The sequence below is a fragment of the Nothobranchius furzeri genome, chromosome 4, assembly GCF_043380555.1.
Source record: "Nothobranchius furzeri strain GRZ-AD chromosome 4, NfurGRZ-RIMD1, whole genome shotgun sequence".
Lineage (NCBI taxonomy): Eukaryota > Metazoa > Chordata > Actinopteri > Cyprinodontiformes > Nothobranchiidae > Nothobranchius > Nothobranchius furzeri.
In genome coordinates, this window is record NC_091744.1 from 60656304 (window position 1) to 60674634 (window position 18331).

At 41.7% G+C, this 18331-nt stretch overlaps 1 protein-coding gene across 2 annotated transcripts in view; it reads right to left on the minus strand.

Moving 5' to 3' along the window:
* LOC107388497 (A disintegrin and metalloproteinase with thrombospondin motifs 20) overlaps nt 1-18331 on the minus strand; it is a 135466-nt gene that overhangs the window by 38484 nt on the left and 78651 nt on the right. For both annotated transcript variants that reach the window (XM_054732877.2, XM_054732878.2), the window contains 10 exons: nt 15497-15663; nt 15212-15341; nt 14900-15026; nt 14616-14826; nt 11947-12111; nt 11655-11825; nt 10611-10730; nt 6769-6876; nt 4200-4364; nt 2625-2894 (listed from right to left, as the gene is read on the minus strand). In XM_054732877.2, coding sequence (XP_054588852.1) covers nt 2625-2894; nt 4200-4364; nt 6769-6876; nt 10611-10730; nt 11655-11825; nt 11947-12111; nt 14616-14826; nt 14900-15026; nt 15212-15341; nt 15497-15663 — 1634 coding nt within the window. The remainder of the gene's footprint in view (nt 1-2624; nt 2895-4199; nt 4365-6768; nt 6877-10610; nt 10731-11654; nt 11826-11946; nt 12112-14615; nt 14827-14899; nt 15027-15211; nt 15342-15496; nt 15664-18331) is intronic.

The window sequence follows — 18331 nt, forward strand, 5'->3', positions numbered from 1 at the left end:
TCTTTCTGTCAAATTATCTTATGTTATGGCCATACATGCGCTGTGCGCCGGAGACCTGCATGTGGCTGCTGCGCCGCGGCTTGTATTAGAGTGTGGCGTGTGTGTAGAAAACCTTTTTTTTGTTGGTGCGGCTTATATTGAGGTGCGCTCTATAGTCTGGAAATTATGGTACTTTAAATGGTGAAAGAAGAGCTGCTGAAGAGTGGAAACTTCAAAACGTACATCGACTTGGAAACACTAACTGGTAAGAGCATTTTTTAATTTATATATATTTCGACAGAAACTTTTCCCGACATATTACATCTAACATATTTCCATAAAAATAATTTTTGCTCTCTAATTTTTGAGTTTCTAATGTAATTAAATAATAATCGCAGCAATTTTTCGACTCAGACTACACCGCTATGTTGGCTTCCTGTTTACTAAATGCGATATATGATCACTATGCTTCTCACATGCATTTTCTTTTGTGGAAATTGATTAACATGATGTTCAGACAACAGGAGTATGTACAACCCTAACACACACAAGTATTAACCATCGTTAAACTAGTTGAATCTGATACTTCAGCAACAAAAAATAACTGGAGTTGAGCACGTTTTTTAGGGAAACCTGCCCACTTCCCTTGATTTAGTATTTTTAAACACCTGCTAGTTATCTGAAAACCTGGAAGGATAACCAAGGTAACTTTTTTGACCTGGAGGAGAGGGTTAGGGTTTCAGATGGCAGGATTCAGAGGCGTATTACCAGATATTTGGACTAATAGGGTAAAAAGACTAAATCAGGCTGAGGTCACATTGGAAAACATTAGCTTTGTATCTGATTTTGCAGCACATGTGAAAGTAACCCTGGTCAGGTTTGAAAAACCAAAAAAATCATACATGTGACTTTTACTGCAGTGAAGTCCAATGTAGCCAACGTCTTCTTCATCTCTCAGAAAGTTTGCTATTCGCCATCATTTTATTCAAAATCCAGCCTCACATGTCCTGACCTAACTGACACATGGGACCTAAACTGAGAAGGGTTTGGCGATTTAGTTTTGATGTGATCTGGGGACAATTTGATACTTGATTCACAGCCCAATGAGATACCAGCTAAGCTAGCAGCTGTGGTATGGCGCTCATTGTCATTATTCTCCTGCAATGCCCTGGTCCTAGAAGGATCCCAGGCATTTTTACTGATTGCCTCTGTATTCCTGTAAATCACAGAAAAAGAGCATGTTCGGGTCAAGCCTTCCAGAGGCAGCGTGATGCGTGAAGACATCGTGCGCGTTCACGCTCAGGCAGCTAGCCCATTGAGTTTGCTATCTGTAGCTTAGCGGCAGAGCGAAAGGTGGTTTTGCTAGAATGGATTCAGCCAAGAACAAGAAGAGAGCTGCTTCAAGCACCGGCAAAACTTCAGCCCAGACCACAAACAAGACAAACAAACCAAGAGTGTATTCCAATGGGCAAAACTTAAGACCGATCGCCGCCGACGAAAAAGAACGAGAATAAACATCGGCCCGGCATTAAAGGAGTGGAAAATTTTGAGTGTCTCTCGGGATGACAAAAGACATACCATACATACAGTTGACATCACTGTTGCTTGAAAGGTAAGAAATTCTTACTGAATACGAGACGGTGTGGGGGTGGGGTGTGTGTGTGTGTAGTATTAATTTTGCATACTAAATGTACTAATATTAGTTTTTTCCTCCATCAAACGTGATTTATAATTTATCTGTATTATTTGGCTTCTTCACTCTATTCACTTTGCTATGTATTTGGTCACCTATCACAACCTGGAAAATATGCAGCCTAAATTGATTTGGTCTAAATATATTTTATGACATGTATTACCTCTGTCGAAGTCATGCCGGCAAACCTGTAAATTGCACCGGCATGGGACTGTTTTCGTTCAGGAGTGTGCATGTACAGCATGCATGCATCATGCAGGACCCTACTATTGAAGCTGCAGTCATGCATTTGGCCTCAGGAGGCAATAGCGAACATAAAAATTCAAACTTTGCATAGTCCCTTTAAGACGGGACGTAGAAGTGTGGAACTTGTTTATTCCACTTATTCTAAATTAGACTTTAATGCGACATGTTGATGTTACACCCAAATGTAATGTCTGTGTGATGTTCCTAGTTTCACCTAACAGATCCCACTTGATCATTTTAGGTAAACTAGTTTGTTTCAAACTGCAGCCTGAATTATGACCAGAGACATGACAGCTTAAAATCTGCAGCCACCGTTTAGAACCGCTCAGATTTAATCTAAAGAATTAAGGCTGTATTTTGTGGTACCAGCACGGTACTGAGTGATAGAACATTGAGCTGATCATACAGTAAGCTGAACACGCACTGGTTTGTTACCATGTATGGCCTTCTGCCCTGGGAAAAGAAAACATCTCCCACATCAACCTCTGAGTTAATGTGTTCACAAGAATGTGTTTATGCACACAGACATGCAGGCCTTCCTAACAAAACATTATACATGTATACCATCTAGAGAAGGGCCTGCAACACAATTAAAATACACATTTCTGAATGGATATTTATGTACATGTGTATTTTGTCCTTCTCAAGTATAAATATTACAAATATGCTGGTTTTTCCTAAAATATGTGATGTATGCTGAACATACCGAGCCCCAGGGTCCGGTCCTCCACTGGTTGTCTGCCGAGGGGACATTCCAGCTACTGTGTCCTGGATGACGGCCGGGGTCATGAGGATATCCGTATGGCTGCTCATAAATGTGCTGACGGGTATAAACAGAGGGGCAGGGCGCTGCGGTGCACTCCTGTTCTGCTACGGGCTTTTCATCCGGGTCGCAAAACGACTGGTCCACAGGGTGGCGGTGGTTGGAACAGACTGCTTGTCTGGTAGCTCTTCCTGCTCCGCATGTCACTGAACACTGAGGCAGAACAGAGAAGATGTGGAATGGTACAGTGGACTTTCACACTCATAAATATAGTCAGACATTGTTTTAATGCAGATCTGAGCAGAAAAAATGTAAAGATTCAAAGACTTAAGGCAACACTGAAGAGTTTTTAACACTTTAAGCTGTAGCTGTCAAACTGGTTTCAGTGGTTCTTGAGTCTTAAGCTTGAGCTACTTCTCATTGGTCAGCACTTTGTAGCCCTCTGCTGACCAACAACTGCACTTAATAGTTTTGTGGGTGGGGTAGGAACAATGGTGGGAGGTCTCTACCTGCTTTACATCAATATCTGTTTACTGCGCCGGTGGCTAATAGCAATTAGCAATTTCATTTTGCCGACTGTCAATAACAAGCAGAATAAGAAGAAGAATGATGCTTTTTTTTTACTGGCGTCATGGCAGAGCCTGTAAGTAAAAGTGAGTAATGGAGCTAAAACCAGAGTGAACATCGCTGTGGCCTACACTCAGTTGAAGGAGCTGATGGAGGCTACAAAATCACAGACTGATGCTGACCTGGCTTTGTTGCCACTAGACTTGTAAGTAATATTATTTTTGTGCAGCAGTGTGGATCATTTTACTTTATCAGTTGTTTCTTATTAGCGTTAGCTCATTGTTAGCGCGAGCTATAGATTTCGTGGAGCTTTAGGCGTAGCGCTGAGCCTTTGCAGGGGAAACACAGTGTATAGCTTGAGAGGTGATTTTAACTGTTGCAAACTCTTTCCTCAAAACAAAATGTGATGAAAAAAATTAAATTAAGCAATACACTGCTTTCATAGTCTTCATGTCTAACAACGGCCTGACGATTCATTTGTGCTCAGCAAATGTTAGAGTGAACTTCTGGCTGGCATTGCTTGACCTGTTTTATATGAAAATGTCTCCTTTGTTTCTTTTTCTTTTCCTCATAAGATTTTTGTAGGATACTTTCCAGATTCTAAAGTTCGGCCAAAGTTGGCTGAGTGTTTCTTCTATTAATTGTTCCCATGATTTGCCTCATAATACTAAACCTCATAAATTTAAAACTGAAAACAACAGGGGGGAAAAAAACAACGTAACGTGGCTAATTAAAACTGAATAAACTCAGAAATCTTTCCACAGAGGAGTTCATTTGGGATTTCTGAAGGCTTAACTTCACAGGATTAGAAAAATCACAGAATCAAAACAAATCAACACTGGTCCAATTTTGGATAAGAAACAGAGAATCAGACAGAACAACAGTGCTGTGGTTCTAGCGATTTTTAACCATGAGCCACCATGTTGAAAAATGTCTGGAAGTTTAACTCACAGCAGACCACTCTGTAGCATGCCACTGGCCACAGGGGCTGAAGCAGGTGGAGAACTCTGGAGGGCGGGGCAGGTGGGCACAGGACGACTCATCAGCAACTCCTCCCTGAGCATCTCTACAGCTGACATAACGCGCCCGCTTCCCGTTACCACAGGACACCGAACACTAGTGGACAAGCAGAAGAAAAAGGTCCCATGTGGACCTTAATCAGCCACTTTGGCAGCTTCACATTCAAATATTATAATGCAGGAAGCACAATTAGTGGTCATCACTGAGAGGAAAACATCAGCAGAGTATCTCATGCACCTGTGGATGTATCTGAATGAAAATCTAAGAGTGTGACTACCAGATGCTCTTCTACAAATTATTCACTTTTTGGAATCAACAAAACTCTGGATGGCCGCCACAGACAACAAAAATTAGCAAACATATAGCTAAAAGTCATGAAGTTTTACAGCTAGTGGGCTAAGAATGGATGTGGTACGAGCTAACAGTCATTCACAACTCAGAAAACGAATAGATCGCTTAAGAGCTTGTACTTTGTTTTGTTTGTTTATATATATATATTTTTTTTTCTCCAATTAATTGTGTTATTTTATTTACATCTTAGTGTTTTTACATGATCAAGTTTTCTTTTACTATCTTTATGATCACGTTTTATCAGTTACTTTCTACCCATATTAGCTTTTGTTATTTTACATGTTATATATTTTAATCCTTTAGTGTTTCCTCTGCAGAGCCCTCTGCTTTGGGGCCGGTGGTCGGCGGCGGTGGCGGCCGGGGCGCTCCTCGGGTAGTGCCCGGGCAGTGGTGGGGGTTTCCGCCCTCCCTCCCTGGGCGTCATGGGCCGGTGTCTTGGCTGCTGCCGTGGATCTGTTGCTGTCAGGGCAGATGGCTCTGCTGATGATGTGTCGTCCATTACCTGACCCATCTGAACTCAGCCTATTGTTTCCTCTGTTGTTTACGTGTGTGTGTGTGTGTGTGTGTGTGTGTGTGTGTGTGTGTGTGTGTGTGTGCATGGACGAGTGTGCAGGTGATTGTATGTCCACTTTGGAAGTTGGTTGCGGGAGGGGAACCGTAATTGCCAATTGTTTTATACTTGGGGAGGGGGGCTGGGATGGGAATATGGGATCTATGGGGCCATTTTTATCTGTGAAGCAATTTGAGTTGCATTTTTTTTGTATGAAAAGTGCTGAATAAATAAAGTTGATTTGATTTACTTTTGTACTTTACTTCCTACACTTTTTAATGTCAGTCTTTCCCGTCTTTCTCATTTGACATCTTCAAGTGTCTCTTGTCGTTCAGCTGTAAGTGGACTGGAGTCTTGACCTGAAGAGGCTCTCCTGTGTTGTGCCATGCGCTTGTGCAGTTGTTTAGTTTCCCACATGTAGGCTTGACTCTCCCATGTTCCAGTCAGAATTGACAAAGCTCCTTGGATGAGAAGCAAAACATCTTCAAGAAACCAAAGAAGTCCAGTTGCCTTCATTTGAACCCTTTTGGATTTGCAGCTGATAAATGCTGCTGAAGCTTGCTTAAGTTCTTTGGGCATTTAGTGAGAAGGCACCCTAGACACCTCCCAGGGAAAGTCAGGGTCGATCCTGGATGCGTTGGGGGGAGTATATCTCAATGTTGGCCAGGGAACTCCTGGGAATCCGGGGGAGCTGGTAGAAGTTGCGGGGAAGGGGAGGTCTTGGCCCCTCAACAGGAGCGGGTGATGAATGTACACAGTATGTGGCTCTGAACTTTAAATTTCCTAGGAAGTTATGTGTAGAAGAGAAAATCCAACTCTTCCAATAACTTGAGTGCCTAATCATCTTCTCTCAATGAACTATTATTGGGATATGATAATATTTTTTCACTTCCTTCCTGTGTTTCTGCTACTGCACGGCACTTGCTTTTGCTATGCTTTCAGAGGGATGGAATGCAATCTATAGGGATTCAGCTCAAATGAGCTTCTTAACATCCCTCTGGTACTGATGACATTTCAGGGAGGGTAGCGGTTCCACTGCCTGAGGAGGTATGCATGTGTGTGTGAGTGTGTGTAGGCAAGACCACACCAATGCTGGCCTGTTTGACATGTGAACTCACACCAGCTCTTCGGCTGACAGACGGGGTTCCGCTGTAGAAACCGTAGACTTGTGTTTAGATGGAATCTGGTTTTCGTTTGCTCCGAGTAACAATGCAAACTATCAGAGAGACCGAGGGGCCTCTCAGCAGAGACGATGAAGACTACGTGTGTCTGCATATAGGGCTGTGTGAGTCTGTGTGTGCACGTGTGTTTGCAAAGACAACGTGGAAAATGTGCAGCAGATTTGTGGATTTCCAAACGTTAGAATTGATTTAAACTTTTTACATGCAGGAACACTGACTCATTGGTTTGCTGTGGTTTATTTCTATTGCTATACTATTCTGACTGCATTTTGCTGCAGTCCCCCCCCCCCAAGCAAAACACACAAAACAATAATAAGCAGACTGATTTGTTCTTAATCTTACAAAAAGACACAAATCTTTATATTTGAAAATGGAAAAAGGTCCCAGTGACACTAACAAACACGATCGGTTCTCTTACTGCTGTCCAGGAGCCGTATCTCCACTGAGTCACCAGTTGAATGGAGTTGTCGGGTCGAAGTGTAACCTGAGAGGGAGAGGCCCATGGGCACGCTGACATCTCGCAGTCCTACAACACATTACAAGATGTAAATAAGTTCAAAAACAAAAAAAGGTTGTAACAAAATGTTTAGTGTTTTTGCCACATGAATACGTTTCTATAAATAGTGCTTTGATAGGGCTATACCAGCACTTCAGCCTCTCAGCAACATTTTTACCGCGCTATGTGAGTACCAGTAGTTTTCTCACTCATTTATTAGTCGAAATCTCAGAGCTTTCTAAAAAAGATATCTGTCAGTCTTAACTCTAGCCATCCACAGGCATGGGATGAGATGCAAAATGTCTTCAAGGAACCAAAGACGTCCAGATGCCTTCACTTGAACCCTTTTGGATTACCAAGGCCTGGATGACTGAGAACCTTCACTAGCATGTTACAGTGGCTTCTGCTGAGAGAAGCTTCTCTAACCGAGACTCTTCACTGGCACAAGAACATTTGAGTGGCCTGCCTACCATAAGCTAAGCTCAGCTAAGCTTAACTCAGAAGTAGCAGAAAATAATCTCATTGATGACTTTGCATCCAGAAAAAGGAGATGTGTACATCTGCAAACTGCTTCTCCCATTCTTCAAAGTGGCTGTTCATTTGATCTGTTCCACTTAGTTGAAAACCTCAATGGCATTTTATGACAAAGTCATTTTATTTTTCTAAGTGAAGTACTATTTTGTCCCACTTCAAGCACTGTCTATATAAAATCTGGAGAGAAGAACATTTTTACAAAAAATACATTTTAGTGTATTTCTGGTTAAATAACTAATTAGCTCATTTGTTTGGAGAGGCTGTCCATCTTTAACCTGGCTCCAATCTGAAAAGCTCACAGATCTGACAAAACCACTCTAACATAGTGACCTCTACATTAAATACACAAGCAACAATCTGCCTTCTTTATTTACAGCTCATCATATTGTCCTCTGAGTACTTTTGGCTCGGTTTTGGGGACCAAGGGAAATTCTTGTGTAATTTCTGGAGGAGACCATGTGAGAGTGGTTGAGTCAGGATGAGACTGATATGGAGGAAACCTGAAAACCCAGTTTTTAAGGCAAATTAACATCCACTAACTTTAGGCCAGGGCCATAGAGCCTGTACAATTTACAGATATGTAGATAATTTGATTTTCATGATTATGTTTTACACTTTGACTTGTCAGATCACAGAATTTTTTCTTGGTCTACTCTGCCTATATTATCTAAGCTCTGGTCTGGAGAAGGTGCCAGGCTTTCTGGATTTTAGCCAAGAAACAAGTTTATGTACTTGTTTTATGACCTTTTTTTAGATTAAAAGTCATGTGGAACAAAATCAAACCCACGTTATTTCTCAGAGTTTCAGTATTTCATATTTTGCTTTTGTACTGGCGACTTTTTGAAACTGTTTACAAATGAATATATTTCTTTTTTTGTCTATTAATAGTTGACACATCCTCCCAATGTATCTTTCATAAAAGGAAGCAAAAGATTGTAAAACTTTCTAAAAGTTCGTAGCTCATTGCAACAACGTACTGAAGCAATTTATTGATTGAAATCTATGTGCAAAATGACTCAAGTGGGCAATAAAATAATAAAAATAACTGTTAAAACTATTTTGATTGATGACTTAATCTTTTTTTTTTGATGACTTAATCTTACAAGACAGTGAAGTCACAAATATGTATTATTCAGTGTGAGCAAGAGATCTCTGCTGAGTGACGTTAGCTCTTAATGTTGTTCGCTTTTCGCACTTGTAGCTACAAGAGCGGTATTTAGAACATGCACCTCCAGGGTGAGAGAGCGTGCGGCTGCCAGCGTTGGTACGGTTTTCACCACCTCCCCAGAGATGAGGAACCCAGAAGGATGTGGCTGAAAAATCTTAACTTGAAAATCACCACAAACTTTATTTGTGCACCTGCATCCTACTTTGCTGTTGGATATGACAAACCTCCGGAGAAGCGACACAGAGTAGTAGAGAGATCTGACAGCAGTCCCACAAGAACAACAACAGGTAGGATTTCAAGTTTTCAAGGTACAGTTATTTTTTTTATTTAAATAGCAGCATTTCTATTTCTGAATAGTTATAATTTAAAGTGCGTTGAAACTGCCGTTTTTAACCTAAAAGTGCCATCCTGCTGTTTGTATTTCACCTGATGTAGAAACTAAAACCCAAATCTTGGTGATGATGGATTGAAAGCTTTGACTCGGCTCTACATCTGCTTTTAAATAAATAAGATTGTGTCCCATATCTTCCAACAAAACAGGACCATCCTCATTACTGTGTTGGTACTGATCAGCCTCTGAGTTTTTAAGACTGCCTCGCAGTTGGATGCCACTGAGTTCAGAAAGTAGCTAAAATGCTACTGTACATTAGCTTTGGCCAGACTTTAAGATCGTCCTCCCACCTCTCTGCTTCACTAGGCAGAAGGAGTGTAACGGTGTCCCGTTTGAGCCGTGACAGCTGGTGTTCATGCATGTTTATCAGTCTCTAAAATCCCATAAAAAGAGGATTTGCACAAAGGAATCACATCGTCTCAATGTAAACAAACGCGGGACCGGAAGTCGCTTGCATCTTTTGCGCAAAGCATGATGGGCCGTAAGAATAAGTTGGATAAGATACAACAGTATCAAATTCCTCACACACATTTGATCAAAATGTAATTTTATTAAGGCCTGATTATGTGTCGTTATGATATCAGATAAGGAACGAGGCATTAAAAATGACAGTAAATAGACCCTTTTACTGTTTGTAAACAATATGACGTCAGCGAGAATGCGCGCGCAGCTTGGCAACAGAGAATGGCGTTGTGTCAGGCTTTATCAAGCTACGCTGCGGGGTTATCACCGGCAAATCTTGAATGTTATATTATTAAACTCACTTTAACGAATGGCAAAAGACTCCCGGATCCCTGTGGCATTACGGAATGGGTGGAATATGAAGGTGCGTGGCCAGATATCCAGTGGCCCGATATATACACGTTTTTAGTGGAGAGGCCCAGTAAGTACACACGTGAGAAGCTACGGGCATACAAATCGTTAGATGCATACAACTATGTTGTCTGTGGCCACGTACAGAAAGTAAAATATCACGACATAGACTCTGAGTTTTGCGTCCTGAAGGCAGAAGTCCTTCCTAGCCAAAGACAAGGACACAAGACTGCTATGTACGAGGCTTGGGTCATAGTAAACAAACCAGAGAACTACGTCTTCACAGCCAACTGTACCTGCATGGCAGGGTGAGTATAGCATAGGTTTCTTTTTTTAGCGTGCTCAGAGTACAACCGTGTTAATTTTAGAGAAATACAGTTTATACTAATATGCAGTGGGAAAATACAGATGAATTAGAATGAAATGTTAATTTGAAGCATGAAATAAAGCGTATACATTTGTTTAATTCTGTCATTTTGATGTTCCAGACTTGGGTCATGCTGCAGCCACGCAGCAGCAATTTTATTCAAAGTTGAGCTTTGTGTTAGGATGGGAAAAACAGAAAAGGCTGCAGTTACATCTCAGGCGTGTGCATGGAAAGACCTGAGCAGGAAAAATGTAGAACTTCGGAATTCTGTAAAGTTTCAGTCCACTGCTTGAAGAGGAGCGATTCTGGCATCCATACACGCAACAACCCGACATTTTTATGTGCTCACAACTTCAAAACAAAGGGTTTAAAACGCTGTTTTAGTATCGAGTGTGAATGAGGAAGCCTTCACTCTCGTTGCCAGGCTGCGCGCGCAACTTTTGATGACGTAGGTAGTAAAAGGGTCTATACTTATAGATCTTTATTGTTACCTGACTATCTCTGGGTCTCGCTGCAGCATTGCACTCTCGATCATCAACTGTGTTGCCATAGTCCCCGAGCACACACCTGACAGCTCTCAACTGGTAGCCATGGCCGCAGGTCACCGCACACTGAAAGTCAAAATGTCATATTTGGACACATGCATGCATGCACACACAGCCTGAACCACAGTCTAAACTCCACCCTTTACCTGACTCTGACTTCATGCACAAGGCCATCAGATCATGATTATGCTCACCACGAGAGCAGAGGAAGTGCCACGATCGGTTTATTTGGGCAGCAAATACAATCACACGAGGAAGGAGTAGTCGATATCCACCAGCTCTGAACATATCTCTGTTTTCACTTCTCACAAACACACACGAAAGAATTCCCCCCAAATGTAAACTATACCATGAATGGCCGTGGACACTCCTTCATACACGTTTCATTAATTTAGTGCTTGAGCATAACAGCAATGAATAAGATGAGGAAAAGCTGGGAAATTCAGGAATTGAGTGCAGAGAAGGAATGTGTGTATGTATGCGTGTGTGTGTGTGTGTGTGTGTGTGTGTGTGTGTGTGTGTGTGTGTGTGTGTGTGTGTGTGTGTGTGTGTGTGTGTGTGTGAGAGAGAGAGAGAGAGAGAGAGAGAGAGAGAGAGAGAGAGGAGAGAGAGAGAAAGAGAGAGAGAGAGAGAGAGAGTTGCATGTAGCAGCTGTGGGTCAGGTTTAGTCTAACAGGATATGAGGGTAAAGTGAAAGTACCATGGAGGAAATGGCAGCTGGAGAAACAAAGAGCACTACTACCTTGTAACGAGCCTGTGTATCAGATTGCTAACACGCATGCATGTAAAATCTGTTCTATTAATCTAACACACCACACAGTCAAAGTCCTCGACCCTTAGATGAAATCCCTTTGCTGTGTCAAACACAGCGTGTGTGCTCAGAAAGGGCACATGGAGGTTTGCTTCAAACAGAAAAAAGGCTCATTAAAGTCTGTGGAGTAAATCTAAACTGATTTCATAAGTGTGTTTATGTCTGTGTGTAGAACTCACCGCTCCCCAGACTCCAACCTGCCAGGATGCACAGCTAGGCAGCTCGCAGCTCCCCACAGCGGACGGCTTACTGGACGGGTCACACAAGTGTTCACTCAGCTTCTCCTCCCCGTCCCCTCTGCTGCAGGAAACCTGTCGGTGCCTCATGCCTTTCCCACAAGTCACCAGGCACTGATGGACGAATATGGTTTTGATATTACATTTAAAGGGGTAGATTGTCAGAATTTAAAAGACTTCAGAGTGTTCCTTTAAAGATGATCATGATTGTGTTTGCCCACAGCATGTGACCCACCTCACTCCACTCACTAAAGGTCCACGTTGGACATGGCTGCTTGTTGCAGGTCTCAGAGACCACCTTCTGGTATTCTTTGCATTCACTGTCCACCAGGCGCCGGCCCAGATTGTTCATGCAGTAGGACTCTCTGGTTCTACGTCCAAGTCCACACGTCTTAGAGCACTAAACAAAAGATGAGCAATGACTAGTAAGCATTTTATCAGTGATTGCTTCTAAAGGTTTCATTAAAACCTTTACTCATATTTTTAATACATGTGCAATAGTAGGAATGAATGCCTTGTGAGTTGATGCCTGGGGAAAAAACTCTGCTGCGCCTGTTTGAGGATGTTGAATTCAGCCAGAGGAGAAGGTAGCTTCAGATGACAGGACTTGGAGTCTTATTTCCTGTTATCTAGACATCTCGTATCTGATTGGCTAACGGCAACACAACTCTACCACTTACTCAATTTGCTCTGCAACTTTGAAGTTTTATCTTCACAAAAGACACAAGAGGAGTTTGGTGAGCATGCGCTGACGGCCGATCACCGGATACACGGCAGCGTTTGAAGCTGATGGCAGCTCGTTAACAAACATCCACAAACAATTAAGACACATTTTCGCCTAATTTATCTACTGACAACGCAAAAAATAATCTGGTAAGTATAACTCACTCAATCCGGAGGTAAGTGAAGAAAATTCAGAAAGTTTACTAAATTATATTGACGAAGTTTTCGCGTTATTCGTCATGGGTCCGAAGAAATCAGCAGCTGAGGCTGAAACACCTGCTGGGACCAAGAGGAGCCGTCCTCAGGACTCGCCTGAGGCCTCATCTCCCCATAAGGACATATTAGAATTATTAGATTCTATAGATAAACGGCTTCTGGGATTTGAGGGGCGACTTCATCTGCTTGAGGTTCTTCACCAGGAGTTTCAGAACCTCCGAACATCTCTGGAGTTCAGTCAGGAGCAGGTTGAGCGTCTCGCTGCTGAGAACGCGTCTCTGCGGGAGTCCGTTTCTTCCCTGGAAGAGGGAATGACGCGGATCACCCAGGACAACAAGACTCTGAAGGAGACGGTTTTGGACCTTCAGGCCCGCAGCATGAGGGATAATCTGGTGTTCGCAGGTCTGCCAGAGCAGACGGGAGGGGCGGAGAACTGCGAGCAAACAATCAAGAACTTTCTCCAGACAGAAATGAAGATACCCGAAGAAAAAGTTAAAAACATCACATTTCACCGGGTACATCGCCTTGGAGCTAAAAGAGGAGACAGCAGAAGACCTCGTCCCATCGTGGCTAAATTTGAACATTTTAAGCAGAAGGATCTTGTTAAAAGTCACGGAAGAGAGCTCAAAGGAAAATATTTCAGCGTGAATGATCAGTTCCCGAAGGAGATTCTGGATCGGCGCCGGGTCCTCTTTCCGCTGCGCAAAAAGTTTATCCAGGATGGGAAGAGAGCTGTCATCTCGGTGGATAAGCTTTATGAGGACAATAAACTTTTCAAGGAGCGAGGAGTGACTGACTGGCTGTATTAGCCCAACATCAGGTCAGACATTTATTATTCTTATCAGGATTCACTGGATTTGATCACAAATGACACAAGAGTTCTGCTGCATGGTGGAGTTGCTAATGCTAACAGTTAGCTTCTATTAGTAGAGACGTTCTCTGCTGATTCCTGCACTCTGAGTCAAAAACAACCTTCCCCGTTAGTCAAAATGGGTGAGTCCGTGAATGTTAAGTGACAGTGTGACTTATACGTATATGTCAGGGTTTTCAGATCCTAGAGTTTCACCGTAAAACTGAGAAGCCATGTAAAAAAAGGCTTCTCAGCTAGCCTGTTCTTTAAACTTCCGTGACCCTGCAGCTTCATTTTACAACCTTTATATTCAACCAACCTTGTTGTCCTTATTCAGAAAAACTTGTTTCTTTTTTTTACCTCTTTAAAGGGATACTGTACAACTTTTTCATATTTTTAAATCATTGTCTTGAGCCAGTATGTGCTAAAATGACCCTTTACCAGATTAATGAAATGTCCCTCAGCCCCCCCCACCGCCGCCTGTGGGAAGAATACCGCACTTGCAACTTCAGAGTTGCCGGTCCCTGTTGGACTTGGTAAAGTGGAGCTGACATGCCAGCGCTGCAGTCTGGTTCCAGCACGTTTCCTGCATGTTTTAGAACATGAACACAGCTGATTTGTTTGATCTAGTGATGTATCACTCCGACGAATGCACAGCGAGGAGATACATTATACTTTAGTTTTTATCAATGGACAATAGGGGGTTGCACAAGCAAGCCAAAAGTTCCTGGTATCCCTTTAATTACTAAGACAATGCCTGTTTTATGTTCATGAGCTGCTCGTAATCCTAATTAAAAAACATAAAAGAGGAAATAAATTCATGTGATCAATTGGTCCTTACACTATGTGATGGTGACACATCTCAACACAACTATTAGTTCACAATATTTAAAATGGACTGGTTTTTGTGGTCATCTTGAAATGGATTGACCCCAAAAGCCAATCAGTTGTAGATAAACATCCAAAGGTAAACCTTCTGCAATTAAATCTGTTTAACACCCACACAAACACACACACATACACACGTGCACGCTCGTAGCCTCCCTTTCACATTTGGGCGTGATCAATAAAGGCCCATAACGTGTTCCTTTGGTTTTGTTATTCTGTGTTATTACCTGTGACCAGCCACTGTACTGCCAGCTCTTAAGCAAACAGTCGCCATAGCACGGCTCTCTGGTTTGGGGTTTGGTTGTGTCTGCACAGGCGCTAGCCTCCATCCGTTCACTCTCTCTCTTTATCAGACTGTACTTCATACACTGGACGTCCAGGCTGCGGTGGCCGGAGCCACATTTGGCTGAACACTCGCTCTTTCCAGCAACATGCCACCTTTGAGGAAAGAAACACTTTAAAAAATCTGTAAAGTATATTTTTGATAAAATGTCCTGGTTTTCCTTCTTACCTGACTTCACAGTCAGTGTTGCAGGGCTCAGTTACAGCACTGGGGCGAGGTAAATGTTCACAGCGTTGGTCAGATACCTCCAGGTGGTCACTTTCACGAACACAAACCGCCTTGTGTCTTCGCTCACCTGGACAAAAGGTTGTCCTCGGATGAATATTTTGCTCCATTTGAATTTATTTTTTGACAGAGGTGACTCATGAAAACATCTCAATTTTTTAAGAACAATATCATTTTTTTCACAAAGGCAATTACTGGTATTTGTAACAAAACAAAGCACTAAGACAAGCTCTGGCAGCCAAACCAACATCTTACCCTGACAGATGCGACTGCACTCCAGCCAGGAGCCCGAGGGATCCCACACAAACCTCTCACTGTGTTCCTCAATAGGTATGTTGAAGGAGTAACGCACATCTGGATTGTACAGGTTTCCTACACAGAGAACCTGAGGAAACAATAATACCCACACAGAGACAACATCCGTTTAAAACTGAAGGAGTTAAACGAATGACAGATCTTCTGCTGAGATGATGACTAGAGTTTGATTGCAGAAGTTAAACATGATATTTGTCCAGCTGGAGATAAAAAAAAAGTCAGAACCTGTAGAACGAGCTCCTCCTCTATGCGGTCAGTGCAGTTGATGCGCTCAACTTTTGTGTCCGAGCCGCTGTACTCAATAACGGTTCCCTTGAAGGTGATTTCCCTTTTGAACATGGCCACCACAAAGTTCCCATTTAGGAGGAAGTTGGACTGGCTATCGGCTAAAGCTGAAATAAGAAACAGGCAAATGGGGACAACTCGTTTAGCCACAACAGGAAGATTTATGTTTAAGGGACGGTAAAATGTGTGCATAAATGTTGCTTTCACCTTAAGCTTTGAACGTTGCTGGTTATGACCGGTGTTGGGAACATTACTTTAAAAAAATAATTAGTTATACAGTAGTGACTGATTACTTTGTCAAAAAAGTTACTCAGTTACTTACTGACTTACAAGATTATAAAAGTAACTAATTACCAAGAAAAAAAACTATTTTGTTACATTTTTTTCATTAAAGAATTCAAGAAAAATGGGTTCCCGTCTTAATTAAACTCAACTAATTTACTATGAATTACCACAACACTAAAATATAAAAAAACTAATGACTGGAACAAAACAAAATGTACGTCCAAATGTTTTTTATACAACTGAATAATTGAAATAAATGGGCACTAAACAGGAGGAACTACTAACAGGAACATTACACTAATTTAGAATATTAAAAGGTCACTGTGTGCTATTTAAAAAAGACCCCAATCAACTAAAATTTAAAATTGCAAATAAAAACACATGTAAAGGTTCCTGAGCCTTTAAATGGTCTCTCAGTCTAGTTAAATTACAGAAATAAATGTAATTTTGCACAGTATTCTAATTTTTCCAGCTTCACATAAGTGTGTGTTTTTAGCAGCATTTCTGTTGCTGGTAATCTAGTAATGGTTAAATAAATAAATAAAATCCTTTAAAATGACACTAGAAGAGGCACAAGCCTGACAGAGGACTTACATTTACTAACTTGGGTCAGACCCAACCACAGAAGAGCTGAAGCTGTGTGGTAAAGACACACAGGTAGTTCTAATAACACCTGAGCTCCATGACGTCTGAGACTGATGCATCAGTGTTACAGCGGGACTAAAGACATGATCAGAAACAGGTTACAGCTGGATGATCTAGGAAGGGAGAAGATTGTGACGTCTGAGAGGTGAACAGGTGAGCGGACTTTCGGGACGTTCCGTTGTCACGCCAAGAAGGTCACGGCTGCAGATTAATTCCTGCAGCAGCGAATCTGTGGGTTTGCAGTGGACTATTCATCACAGCTCCCTCGTTCTTCACGGGCCGTTATGCGATTGGATGAAAACATCTGCCTCTTTAGCTTCCAATCAGCAGGTGACAGCTTCTACACACCACGCTGCTGAACTAATAACGCACGCATTTTCTTATCAGTAGCGGAAACTACGTTATGGTAAAAGATGACAGAATTTAATTAAATTACTCATTACTGAAAACACTATATATTTTTTGTAAAGCAATTTAAAATAACAGCTTTACTCCCATCACTGGTTATGACTGATGTGGCAGCATATTTGTGTGTCTGATTAGTTATTAGAGCTGATGTAATGAGCTAGCTCCATCAGTTAAACAAATCTGGGACTTGTATATAAAAAATCCAGCCCCTGATGCAGCTTTCTTTCTAGCTCCCTTAATGCAGCATCTGGCTGTTTAGGGTTTAGTCAGGTGACATGTTTTACAATAATTATCCCTAATTATACAATCAGGATTCCCTTTTAGAACTGATCCGTTTCAACATGGCCCCCATGTCAACAAACCATAAAAACAGTGGAGATTTGGTGCCGTTACACTCAACAGACATACCAAATACACACTCCAAGGGCCACACAGGCTGCAAAACCTTGGCCTAAAATCTTGGTGCTGACTTTTAAAGTCAAATTTGTTGACCCACTAGATGGATGTCAACCAAATTCCCAGAAGATGATCATCTGTTGTACAACTAGCAACAAGATGGCTTTCACTGCTAATCGACATCAGCAAACACATATATCCATAGGCTCAGTAGTTGAGAGTCATTAGCAACACAATACTATTTTCAATTTCTACCCGACCAGATACAGCACCATCATATCTCAAAATAATATGGTGTTAGTTTAAAACGTAAAAGGATGGCAAGAGATTGCATTCTTTTAAGAAATGGTTTAAACATTTCTTAGCATATTAAGTACTTTGTAGCATTTTGTAAAAACCCACAAACCTGGTTGGAATATTATGAGAGACAGAAATGCAGAGAAGGTATATAATAAAGCCAAGAAATACAAAGAGAAATAAAAATTGTCTGGACATAAAATGGAAACGCAGCCTTTCATGTTATGTTGTTTCAGATTGCCCACAACGTCACTACAACACCTTAGAGAAAAAAACTGGTGACAACATGAAAGGAAGATAAGTAGAAGTAAAAATGTTTCATTCCAAGCATAAAGAAAATTAGTTCTAATAGTTCTCCTGTGGTCAAGCAGGCATTTATTTGAGGGAGAGAGAAAAAAAAACATATTTGCAAAGCCATCACTCTAAAGTGGTGGTGGCACCAGTGGCGCCGCCAAGGGATGGCCAAGGGTGGCCATGGCCACCCTTAGAAAATTGCTGCCCCCCAGGCTAGACAAGCATTAATAAAGAATATTAATGTTCACTCAAACCATAAATTCATCTTGTTTATTCAAGACAAATATAAAACCCAGTAAAATGTATACAATTAATGAGTTAAAAAAGATCATCATTATGTATATATACTCTCCTAAAGGATTATTAGGAACACCATACTAATACGGTGTTTGACCCTCTTTCACCTTCAGAACTGCCTTCATTCTACGTGGCATTGATTCAACAAGGTGC